The 12,628-nt window shown below is 33.4% G+C and overlaps 1 protein-coding gene and 1 pseudogene across 3 annotated transcripts in view; both read left to right on the plus strand.

Annotated features, from left to right (window-relative positions):
• The first annotated feature begins 5,666 nt into the window (after nucleotides 1-5,666).
• LOC143251692 (transmembrane protein 14C pseudogene) lies at nucleotides 5,667-5,990 on the plus strand (annotated as a pseudogene).
• A 3,754-nt stretch (nucleotides 5,991-9,744) lies between these two features.
• Nucleotides 9,745-12,628, plus strand: part of fab1 (1-phosphatidylinositol 3-phosphate 5-kinase fab1) — an 84,657-nt gene continuing 81,773 nt past the window's right edge. For 2 of the 3 annotated variants that reach the window (XM_076507118.1, XM_076507120.1), the window contains exons 1-2: nucleotides 9,745-9,879; nucleotides 12,009-12,164. In XM_076507118.1, the coding sequence (XP_076363233.1) occupies nucleotides 12,017-12,164 (148 nt within the window). In that variant the 5' untranslated portion in view covers nucleotides 9,745-9,879; nucleotides 12,009-12,016. Of the gene's footprint in view, nucleotides 10,119-12,008; nucleotides 12,165-12,628 lie in introns of all 3 variants that reach the window. The other variant, XM_076507119.1, reaches the window with a different exon arrangement.

Below are 12,628 nucleotides of genomic sequence, written 5' to 3' on the forward strand. Positions count from 1 at the left end.
GCTGCACAGTCCATACTAGTGTGTTCACATAAAATTATATATTGTGCTTTATAACAAGCAACAATAACAATAGGCACAAAATGTCACTCTAATTGCAAAACGTTTCAAGGGAACATATCTCTGAATTCTCCGTAGTTTCCACTATGGGCGCCATTAATGTATTTACAAAAAAAAATGTATCTAAAGCGATGTCTGGTGGTTAAAGAGGACGAAGCTCCCCAGATACTATTAAGTTTTATACTTAAATGGTTTTGAAATTTATCAAACGAAAGTTTAGTTACTATCAATTTAAATACGTTTCATTCCGTCTTATACATGTGCCATGCGCACTTCCCCTTAATCCTAAACATTTAAAGTTTCTGCGAAATACGTATATCAAGAAAATTAATATTTAGATATATAAATAGTTATCCCTAACCTGAACTAATTTAAAACAATGAGTTTTGTTGTTGTTGTTTTTATATATATATTTGTTCAATAACTGTCTTAGAAACAAGGAAGCCACTTAGACATTTGTTTCAATCCTACTACTGTAAATTTGAATTGGCGCCTAAATCCATAATACACGAGTAAAGACTAACATTCACCTAGCTAACGCCTTTTGTTTTATGTGTTGCTTTTGCATAGTTCTCAATTAAGCTTGACTTAATTTCCGTAACTTAATTTTATTTATTTCTTTTTATAAAAAATGTCACATATTATTTAGAAGATGAAGAAGAAAAGACAAAATCAATAACTTAAAAAACTAAAGTAAAATTTCTTCGTTAGTTTGTTTTAGAGTAAAACCATATTGTGTTACCTGCTGTATCCACCGTACAAATTGAAGCTTGTATCGTTATAAGTTCATGAAATTACCGCTGTCTCATCGAGATACAGAACAAGAATAAAAACGTTCTTCATTCATATTGTATAATTAGTAGACTGAAAAAGAGCCTCTTCTTTGTCAATGCCACCCGATGACACAAGCGTATGTCTGCAGACTTATAACGTTAAAGACTGGGTTTCGGTACCCGTAGTGGGCAAAACACAGAAAGTCCATTGTGTAGCTTAGTGCTAAATTACAAACAATCAAAATTTGGCCTGGAATGATCAGGTCAGGAGCCCTCTACTCGCAATCTGAGGATCGCAGGGTCGAATCTTCGTCCCTCCAAACACGTTCACCCTTACAGTCCTAGGGGCTTGTAATATAACGGTAAATACCACTGTTCATTGGTAAAAAAATAGCCTAAGAGTTAAAGGTGGGTGGTGATGACTAGCAACCTTTCCTTTAGTGTTTCACTGCTAAATTAGGGATTGGTAGAGCAGATAGCACTCGTGTAGCTTTGCGCGAAATTCAAAGCAAGCTCTTTAATAAAACTTGGATAACTGGATGGGATGCTTCATACTGGTATAGTACATCTGCTGTGCTGTCAATTAGTGCCTTTCTACCATACTGAGGGCTGAAATGCTAAATTTAAGAGGTAAGTTTTCTACTTCCCCGAAATGGCAGTACCGTATTTTCTTATTCTTATTTATATTTCATTTAGTTTTTTCTTTACTTTGGAAAGCAGTCACCTTCTTACAACTGTCTGCAGGCAATGAAGGGTGATATAAATGTGGGACGTTGTGGGCTTGGGTACCTACATCTCTCTCTCCTAATTTCTATTTCTATATCTGTTGTTACTCTTATATTTCTTATGTGAGACTGGCAAATGGTTTGTTTGTTTGTTTTTTTTAATTTCCCGCAAAGATACACGAGGGCTATCTGTGCTAGCTGTCCCTAATTCAGCAGTATAAGACTAGAAAGAAGGCATCTAGTCATTACCACCCGCCGCCAACTCTTGGGCTACTCTTTTACTAACGAATAGTGGGATTGACCGTCACATTATAACGCCCCCACGGCTGAAAGGGCAAACATGTTTGGTGCGACCACGATTCAAACCCGTGACCCTCAGATTACGAATCAAACGTCTTAACCCACCTGGCCATGCCGGATCCCTGGCAAATTTTAAAATCCCACATTATAGCTTGTACCCCGGGATCTTTTCAATCAGTGCAACATTTTTTATTTAATTTGTTTTTCTTTCAACTTGTTTTTTTAAGTTATGACAAACTAATATAATTAGTCAGTGTATTGGATTTGTTATTTTTAACGCAGTCCTTTCTTGTGATTTTGCTTATTTAACTTCATTACATTAACATGTATCGTTTTCACTAATATATATATATATATATATATACACACACACAAACACATATAAATTTGTACTTGAGAAAAAAAAACTCAGAGCCGTTCAGTGAGCCATACTGTAGCGAAAAAGAAATCATAAGTTTGGATGAGGAAGTTAAATAAAGGCACCTAAATTATTGGCTTCGTTTGTAGTAATAAACCAAACCAAAACTTGTTTAAATATACCTACAAGATTGGTGTACAATAACTCACGGCTACATGATACCTTCAACAAGGTTTGGTTTGTTGTTGTTATTAAGCGCTAAACTACACTATGGGCTATGCTTGCTATCCAGGTAGATTTATAATATAAATCTTCAGGCTTATCGCTAAGCTACTGGAAGGCTCTTACACAGTATATTTCTCCAAGACATTATTTCACAAAGTATATCCATGTGTTTGCTTATAACTAGAGAACTGCTAAACTGATTGCCACCAAACTGGCATAAATCCTTAGGGTCCTTCTAGTAGTGATAAAGGGAGTCGGCGTTTGGATCTGACACTTCTATGTCTTCTCCTCCCGTTGGACGAATATGCCAGCTAGTTTATACGAGCTGACATACTCATTCAATGTACGGTGGCAAGGAAACCTCTGAGGTTTCATGTGAGAAAATCCGAACACCACGCCGACCCTCTATGTCAGGTTTAATGGCAATCGGTTCGTCGGTTCGCCAGTTGTAAGCAAAAACAAATATATGCATCGTTCAGTTAATATATTGGTTCACAAGGGCAAATGGTTATAATGATTTAGATAATAATTTGGTTCACAAAGGTAAACCATTATTCTTTTCCTTCTGTTTTCTAAGATCTGACAAACAAACATGCTTGTTATTAGTTGAATTTACAGAAAAAAAAATTAAATATATACTAAGCTATTAACATGATTCTGATGACCGGTTTCACTCGCAACCATGACTGGTTGTTTAAAAGTAATAATAAATACCATGTACCTTTGAGACTGCTATTTAAATTGTCGCTCATGGTGATTTTAAACAATCCAATGTTTACAGAAAGTGAATTTCGTTTAACACGTGGCCTGGATGTGGCCTAGGTCTTAGCTTGACCGAACAATAATATCGAGGATTCGAGGCTGAAGACTTGCAGCATCGAAAAACGCGCTCCCTACATTGGCGCCATGGGTGTGTTTTTGCAATGACGATCAAATTACGCAACTCCCTCAGACAAAAAAAAATATATACAAATATATAGCCAAAGATTTGGTTGTGTGTGTTTATTATTATCTGCTTTCATCCCAGTCTATCAATTCAAAACTAAGAATGAGTAGCTTTGCGTAAAATTTCTAAAACAAAGAAACAAATATTTGCCATGCGCTTTCAACACTTAATAATTTAGCCGTTACATGAACGAATGAGAATAACAACATTGGGTGAGAAGTTTAAAATTCAAGAAAAATGTACAACATCAAAAATTATTATTTCCAATCAGTAGGAAAATGTGGCTGTTATAGTCTTAAAACTGAGTGATAAAATCTGGTGATATTTCAAATACACATAACAAGTTTACGTGAAATATATTATTGTGGTAAATCAATAACATTCACCAGGGTGCACCAAAGCTGCAACGTAATATTACAATAAGTACCACATCTATATAACGAACGTGACATCATTGTACTAAAATGTAATTGTTCTTCATTAGTGTTCCTGATGTCTGGCAACTTTATCCATTACACAAAATAATCTAAATAATTATAAAAACGTAGCTCACTTTTATTGCTCAAAATATTTCTTTTATTTTTCAGGTGATGCTAGTGTTCCTAGAAAGAAGCGAACAGTACTAAATTGTTACATCAATTATCAAAATATATATATATATTCATTTAAAATGGTACTTCGGTAAAGTCGTGTGCACCACAAGACGTTTTATGCAGTGTTTTCAGGCATTTATGGATTCACGAAAAATTGTTCTAATTAAAAACTCTTTTCTTCTATGTTATGAATTACCAAAAAATGCGGTTCTTCCTGGATTTAAGGAGATAATAATTCTTAAAGCAATTATTGAGACAGATTTATCTAAAATGTTTATTATAACTTCATTGAGGTAGTAAATTAGCAGCCTTTCTCAGGAGAGCTCGTTTGAATTTAGATGTGGGGTAAGCCAGCGTGCCTGAGAAAACCCACTTTCAAAGGAATCAGGCTAAGTGTTTTATTTATACAAATACTGTTGTCGAAAATACATTATTTCTACATATGTTTTATTAGCTTGTAGCCTTCTTTTTTTCTGAGCTTAGCTATTTTTAACTGAACATTTTACATGTATATCTCTTTTATAATACGCCCATAGCTAAAAGTATGGAATATGTTCAATGACATGTACAAAAATTACATCTAATGTTTGACTGCTCAAATTATGCTTTTAAATAACATATTATCACCTATGAATTATTCTTGAACTATCTTTGACACTAAAACTTTCATAGCTACAAAGCTTTTCGGTGTAGAACTTTCACTGTTACCTCCACTAAGTTGTATGCTAGATACCAAAGAAGTAAAGCCGCTGCAGTTGTTCGGAAACTCGTCAATTCTTATTGTTTGTTTCTTTGCTTTTGAATTTCGCGCAAAGCTACTCAAGAGCTATCTGCGCTAGCCGTCCCTAATTTAGCAGTGTAAGACTAGAGGGAAGGCAGCTTGTCATCACCACCCACCGCCAACTCTTGGGCTACTCTTTTACTAACGAATAGTGGTATTGACCGTTACATTATAACGCCCCCACGGCTGAAAGGACGAGCATGTTTGGTGCGACCGGAATTCGAACCCGCGACCCTCAGATTACGAGTCGAACGCCTTAACCCACCTGGCCATGCTGGGCCTGTCAGTTCTTATATTTACCATTTGTTGATCTACATTTCAATCTGTAAAATGTAAGTTATTTATAAACATTGATGAAAGTGTGGCCATAGCTATGATTAGAGTTACAGTTTAAGTTTTCTCAACTCGGTCTTCTGTTAAATAAATATAGTTCTTATATCTGTGATGTGGGTAAATTAAGATCACTAAACCTTGCTTTTTGTGTGGAATTGTGTTTTACAGAAGATAAAAAATTAAGATATCTTGCCTTCTTAATGGAAACTGTGTTTGTATGAAAATAGAGTAAGATATTTTAAAATATTTAACCAAACTGTTATAACTTAAATAATATTACTGAAAAAAGTGCATTTCATAAACTTAATCTAACCCACACCATAAAAGTTGTCGTCATATTATCTGCTGTTGTAAATAGCATTTCAACTATCATTTTATTCATAATATTTGATTTGCTTCAAAAAGCCCACATCACCTGTGCTTATAATATCATACACTGTGTGTGCTACGTGTTTGGTAGATTTGTTATTAAGATTAGTTAGTAAAGACAGAATTAAAGAATATTGTATTGATTTAATAGAATAGTTTTTAACTTCAATTGTATCATTTCTGTTTATTTATTTTTTGTTAAAATGATGGGTGTAGACTATGTATCATTTGGTTATGCTGCCGCTTTTGCAGTTGGTGGAATAATTAGTTACGTCAAAGCAGGAAGCGTGCCTTCTTTAGCTGCAGGCTTAGTTTTTGATGGATTGATGGAATATGGAATTTATCAAACTTCACAAGACCCCAATAATTATCTTCTTTCTCTTCTAACATCAGGTGTATTGGGAGGTGTGATGGGTGCAAGATATTATAGATCTGGAAAGTTCATGCCAGAAGGATTAATTACTGTGCTCAGGTTTCCCATGGTATTACGGTTTACGGCCAGAGCACTAAATAGTGAATATCGACGTTAAATTAATTTTGAACTGGTGTCAAGGACATACCCTTTACTGATTCATAGTGTTATTTTCATTTACTTGTACATGTTTGGTATTTGACAAATATTAAAACAGGTTGTTTTATGTGAAAAAACACGAGTGTTAAATTTCTTATGAACATTGCATTTAACAGATATGAGGTGGTTAATAAGCATACATTTTTATTACTATAAATTACTTTCACAGATAAATCATTTGTCTCGTATTATTCGTTCGTCTCATTAAAAATATCACCAGAAGGTTGGGCTGGAGAATTATGACGTCAGTATGGGATCAAGGAAGGTTTGTTTGTTTGTTTTTGGAATTTCGCACAAAGCTACTCGAGGGCTATCTGTGCTAGCCGTCCCTAATTTAGCAGTGTAAGACTAGAGGGAAGGCAGCTAGTCATCACCACCCACCGCCAACTCTTGGGATACTCTTTTACCAACGAATAGTGGGATTGATCGTCACATTATAATGCCCCCACGGCTGGGAGGGCGAGCATGTTTGGCGCGACGCGGGCGCGAACCCGTGGATTACGAGTCGCACGCCTTACGCACTAGGCCATGCCAGGCTAATCAAGGAAGGAGTAAGGAGAATGTAATTGTGATCTCCATTTCTGGGGACTAAAAATGGCATATTTACATGTAATCTATGAACGGTGGCATTACTACAGTTGTATTCCTTTATAAATGTTTTCTTAGTATGATAAATTTCAAAACATGTACTCACAGCAAGTTCTTTGAAGCCATAAAAATTGCGGCTCAGAAAAGCTTCAAGAGAAACATACTTATAAAAATATTACAAAACACACACGAATAATGCAATACTAACGCAAATAGAACCAAAACAAACAAGCCAATAACCCAAATATAATGTAGGAAAATAGAAGGTGAAAGAACATAAGACTAGCCAAGTCTCTGTACACATCTGTCACAATTTCGTTTGACTTATGTTTCTGTGATATTATACTCTTATTTTTCTGTAGATGTGACTGAATAAAGCAGTAAAAGATAAAACAAAACAGTTCCATTGCCTATAATTTCTTATAAATAGCTACAACAGAAGGAATGATTGAGAAAATTATTTCATTTTCAAGATCAGACATTATATCATACGATCATCTTTTACCTGAAGTTTTATCAACATTTTGTACTGCTCTTTATAGTAATCTTTCGCAAATCAATGACTTCTTACTTCAGATAAATAGTTTATTAGTTTTTCGTAACTTTAGTCAATCACCGGTCTAAAGAAAACATTATTTTAACAATGCGGAGTAAAGTTGAACGCGACAGATAAGGACAATTACAAAAAAAAAAAAAACGACTAAAGTTGAGTGTGGCAGTGAAAGAGGTAAGGGCATGATGGCTAGGGAAAAAAACTTTGTGTTGTTCCCCCTTCTCTTAGTGCCTTAAGCACATGCTTATTTTGCTTATTGGTGAATCCAGGGCTGCATAGTTCAGTGATCTCTCCAAAAGACTAACTCACCAGTTTTCTGAAAAATGAGCAAAAAATAATTCAAATGAAATAAATAAATATTGTGTATGTATTGGAAGCAAAATAAATAGTTTGGTACTAATAAAAATATTTAAAACTTATGATTCAAGAAAAAATTACTATTGTATTAATAATGATAAAACTGGATTTATCTAAGATGACAAAGTGTGGCGGAACAGTTCTCGTTACAAGAAAAAGGACCAACTTCAGATTTAAGTACCTCTTTGGCACATAGGCAATTCAAGTCAAAATTCATTCACTGTGATCACCTTTGAAAGTACATCATTGAAAGAATGGTCAATTCCATTAGTCCAGAGCAAGGGCGTAGCCAGAAATTGACATGGGGGGGTAGTTTGAGTGCTTGATGAAAGTGCCACAGGCGCAAAGTCATGCTAGGGGGTCCATGGGTATACCCCCTGGGAAGGTTTTTAATAAAAACATAAAAGAAAAGTCTGAATTATGCATTCTGAGACCACCTTTTTGGCAAATTTCAAAATGGCACACTGAGGTGTTTGTCTTATTTTTTTAATCATAAATAAATAATAGGCCTATATATATAACTTAAAGTTATCAGGCCCAACAAAGTAGGCCTACAGTCCTGTCATCAACATATAAAATATAGAGTCACTCAGGAGAGTGCAAAATATATGTATAGTGTCTATAATCTGTATTCAAATAATATAAACATTTCAGTATGTTCAGATTCCCTGGATTTCAAGAATTAATGGCCCGGCATGGCCAAGCGTGTTAAGGCGTGCGACTCGTAATCTGAGGGTCGCGGGTTCGCATCCCAGTCGCGCCAAACATGCTTGCCCTTTCAGCCGTGGAGGCGTTATAATGTAACGGTCAATCCCACTATTCGTTGGTAAAAGAGTAGCCCAAGAGTTGGCGGTGGGTTGTGATGACTAGCTGCCTTCCTTCTTTTCTTACACTGCTAAATTAGGAACGGCTAGCACAGATAGCCCTCGAATAGTTTTGTGCGAAATTCAAAGACAAACAAACAAACTATGAAAATTTCTCAAGTGAAAGGATAACCAGTTTCACAAGGGACAAAATGCCACCCAGTCTATATACAGTGGACCTCAAAAGAGGAAACCACAAAAAAATTTGAATAGACAGATGAGTGTAACATGTTTGTTTTTTAATTTCGCGTAAAGCTACACGAGGGCTATCTGCACTAACTGTCTATAATTTAGCAGTGTAAGACGAGAAGGAAGGCAGCTAGTCTTTACCATCCACCGCTAACTCTTGGGCTACTCTTTTAGCAACGAATAGTAGAATTGATCGAACATTATAACACTCTCACGAGCATCTTTGGTGTGACATGGATACGAACCCGCGACCGCAGATTACGAGTGGAGTGCCTTGATCACCTGGCCATGCAGCATGTTATTTTATTTTGTATTAGTATTGTTCAAGGAAATTCAAAGTCCAGAAAAAGGGTAGTATTATAAGCATTTTTTTTATTTCGTAATTTAGATATTAGCTAGAGAGGAATACAGATTATAATGATGATCTCAAATTAGGATTCTAAAATTCTAAAGATATGACGTCAGGTTTATGAACATATTAGAGGGTAGATGATAATTTGAAGTCAACGACAAACCAAGAAAATAGTTAAGAAATCAGAGCTGTTTCTAGCTGAAGAAGTAAATCACTTAATGTTTTTAGTGAAGTATTTGAGTTACTTTCAGCAGGTAAGTTGATATTTTGAAGTGAGTGTAGCACATCTAGCGTTCAAGTTAGTAAAAGCCTTAAAAGAGGAAATAAACTAATATATCATCGTTATGTGGACTGTACATTGATTTTTTTTACCAAAGAAGTTAAAAGGGCTCGGCTCGCTAATGAAATAATAACATTACAATATATATATTCAGGCTACTTGTTTATATATATATAAGCAACCGGCCTGAAACCTTACCGGCTAAGACGAATCTCCCAGTACGATCACTCACTTTGACCAGTTTATCTTCTGAAGCATTACCATTCAATTGCGACTTTCAGATTTCAAGTTGATAAATTAATAGTAACATCTCTACTTAATGTTAATAATGTCGCAAAGTTTAAAGACATGCCATAGTACTATTAAAATAAAATAATATCACTAAAGATGACAATTTAAATTAGTTTCATGTTTCTATTTTCTGATATGTTAATGAAATATAATCTATGCACATGAAACCACGTTATGGCCATATGCTTGCATAAGTAAGAAACGAGATGATTTGAGGGAAAATAATTCCAATTGTGTATGTGCAAACGTGAAAAGCCTAGTGAAACAGTCATGTGATATAACTTGGTCGTGAGAGGGCGTAGAAGTGAATATGTCTGAAAGGGGAAATAAACAGTTGTGAAACAGAAAGTCTAACTGACTGAAGTGATAAAACGGGTAACGTAGTCGGTTATGTTTATTAACTTTTAATATTATAAGTTTTATTATGATAGTATTCAAATGTATAGGTATTAATGTAATTAGAAATTGTTATTACTCGCGAATGATAACATAGCGATTTAGCCTTGTTTGTACTTCCTTTTCAGAAGGTTTAATAATCCGTCAGTCCTGATAATTATTAGTGATATTAGTAGTATGATAATAGAAGTGGACTTCTTTTTCTTTTAGACCATATTGTAAGTTGTTTACTGAATTTGTTGTTATTGTTAAGTTTTGTACTTGGTATTTATTATTAAGTGGTTAATATTAATAGTAAAACTGTTACTTGAAAGTGAAATGAATTTTGTCATGAACAAGGAAGTATAGTAGGTACAATGTTATTGTTACTTGTGACAGTAAGGTAACAAAAGATAAATCTGTATTTAATGAAATTAAGTTATGAAACAAAACTTTAGGTTTATTTGTTATTTCTTGCTCATTTTAATATTAATAATAGGTATAGCATAATAATTTGATTTTAAATATCATACATGTAAATGTATGATACCTTTTTTATCTTTTGAAATTTATACTTTTGCCTGATGGATATTATTTTTATGCAGAGTATTACCTTATTTTGGAAGAACAAATTTGTTGTTTTTTGTTTTTTTCAATGTATGGTTTTAAAATATGGGATAGTATCTACTTAGATGAGATGCAAGCTATAATATTATAGTTTGAACATGTAACTACTTTGTTATCTAATAAATCAAATGAACTTTATTATACCATTAAATAAAGAATTATCTGTTTACTATTCAATATTATAATAAGATATCACCCTTGGTTGCAATTTTTTTATTTCATTTCCGTTATTAAAACTCGCACAATATTCCAATCAAACATCTGAAGTTAAAGTTAGCCTTGATATTATAACTGAACTTGTTGACATTAAGAGATAATGTGTCACTAATTTTAGAGATGTAAGCAGAAATCAGTTAAGTGGAGTGGTACTTTTGGAGGGAAAAGAATGAGTGATGAAGCTGTACTATGGGGGGTCCAGAGCCAAACTCTTTTAGAAATTATTTGTAACCTTAATAGAAAATAGTGTATTTTGATGTTATGTGAGGCTATTTTTACTCCTTTTAGGTATATTTTATATGTATATGGGTGCTTTTGGGGGATGCATTCATACCAATATCACCCATCTTGTCCACACATGTGCATTCCTGCTAAGTGTTAATAAAACTGTAAAGAAACATCAGAAGCAATTTGTTAGAATCTTAGATGATTATATTGTGATAGATTTGTCACATAGTACTTGTGGAGTTTTTCAAGTAATCAATATAACTGAATATGTATTAACATTGGTTATATAAATTAATGTCACATATTTCTGTAGAAATCAAATTTTGGCTACTGTTTATATTTTTATTAAACTACTTACATTTCTAGTCATGGTTTTGAATATTAATTTAGTAATACCTGATGTTCAGTTTTTTATCAACTTGTTTTTTACAATTTGATGTATTAATTATAAGCAGATTTCAATAAGATAAATAGTAAATGCCATACAGACTTGAGTTTTGTTGCATTTTGTAACATTATATTTATACATTTCAATAGGAAATTTTGCAGAAAATGTATTGCAACTTTTCAGTTCATGTTTCAGAATTTAAGAATTGTATACATGATTGTCAGGTTACATAATTTCAATTATATATAAATATCTCACATTTATTTATTTAAAACTATATTTTATTCATAAAATATCATATTCATTTAATTTTTACATAAAAGTTTACCATCTGTAAAACAAGGCTTTGAAACATTTGGTGGGCAATACTTTAATTAATTACATCATTAGAATAATTGAAAGCATTAATTGATTTTATCATGATTTCAACTAAATCAATTTATGTGACACTAATGTGCTTAAAGGTCTTCACACCAGAAATTAACTGTATTCTTTTGTAGCAACTTAAATTTCTTCCTTAAGCAAGATTAACAAAATGAAATACTATACTAAGTGATGCTATCAAATACAGTAATAATTACTGTAAGTAATTCTTTTTATTACATTGGTGTAAGTAGTTTTTAATGAATAATATTTTGAGGTTAAAATATCATAAGATTTATTTAACCAGTCAGGGAAATGCAGAACTCTGAAAAGCAGAATCATCGTCTTCTGGCTAAAAAGCTCGAGTCTCCAACATCCCTGACAGAGTTTGCACCTCTTAGTTCTGATGAAAAACCTCAGAGCATAAGCTCTTTAATCAGCTCTTTGTTCCGGAGAAGTAAAAGTAAGTCAAAGGTTTATTGAGGTTTTTTAAAACATTTTGCGTTGAAAAATTTTGCTGTCATATTCGTTGCTTATAAGTTGTCACTTATCTGTGAATAACTTCTTGAAACCTGTACTAATAATAATTATTTATACAAGTTTAAATGTAAAGATTTTAACAAATATATTGTACATGCTAAAGTCAAGGATCCTTTCTTTATTATCATTAAGGTTGCTATATTGTTATACCTTTTGAGGATATCCAGTTCTTCTCAGCTGTCAAGAGCTGTTGTTTACCATGGACTGCACTGAATTAAAATGAAGTTTAATTAATTAACATGCTGTACTCAGTTCCATTAATATCCATTCCTTCATGGAAAGTGGCTGTGATTAGAATAAATATAACATTAATGTAAGGGTTACTTTCTGTGAAGGTCAGAATTGAGTAGACATAAAGAGGACCTGTTTGACTTTCACATTATTCCT

This window comes from Tachypleus tridentatus, chromosome 6 (genome assembly GCF_004210375.1).
Source record: "Tachypleus tridentatus isolate NWPU-2018 chromosome 6, ASM421037v1, whole genome shotgun sequence".
Lineage (NCBI taxonomy): Eukaryota > Metazoa > Arthropoda > Merostomata > Xiphosura > Limulidae > Tachypleus > Tachypleus tridentatus.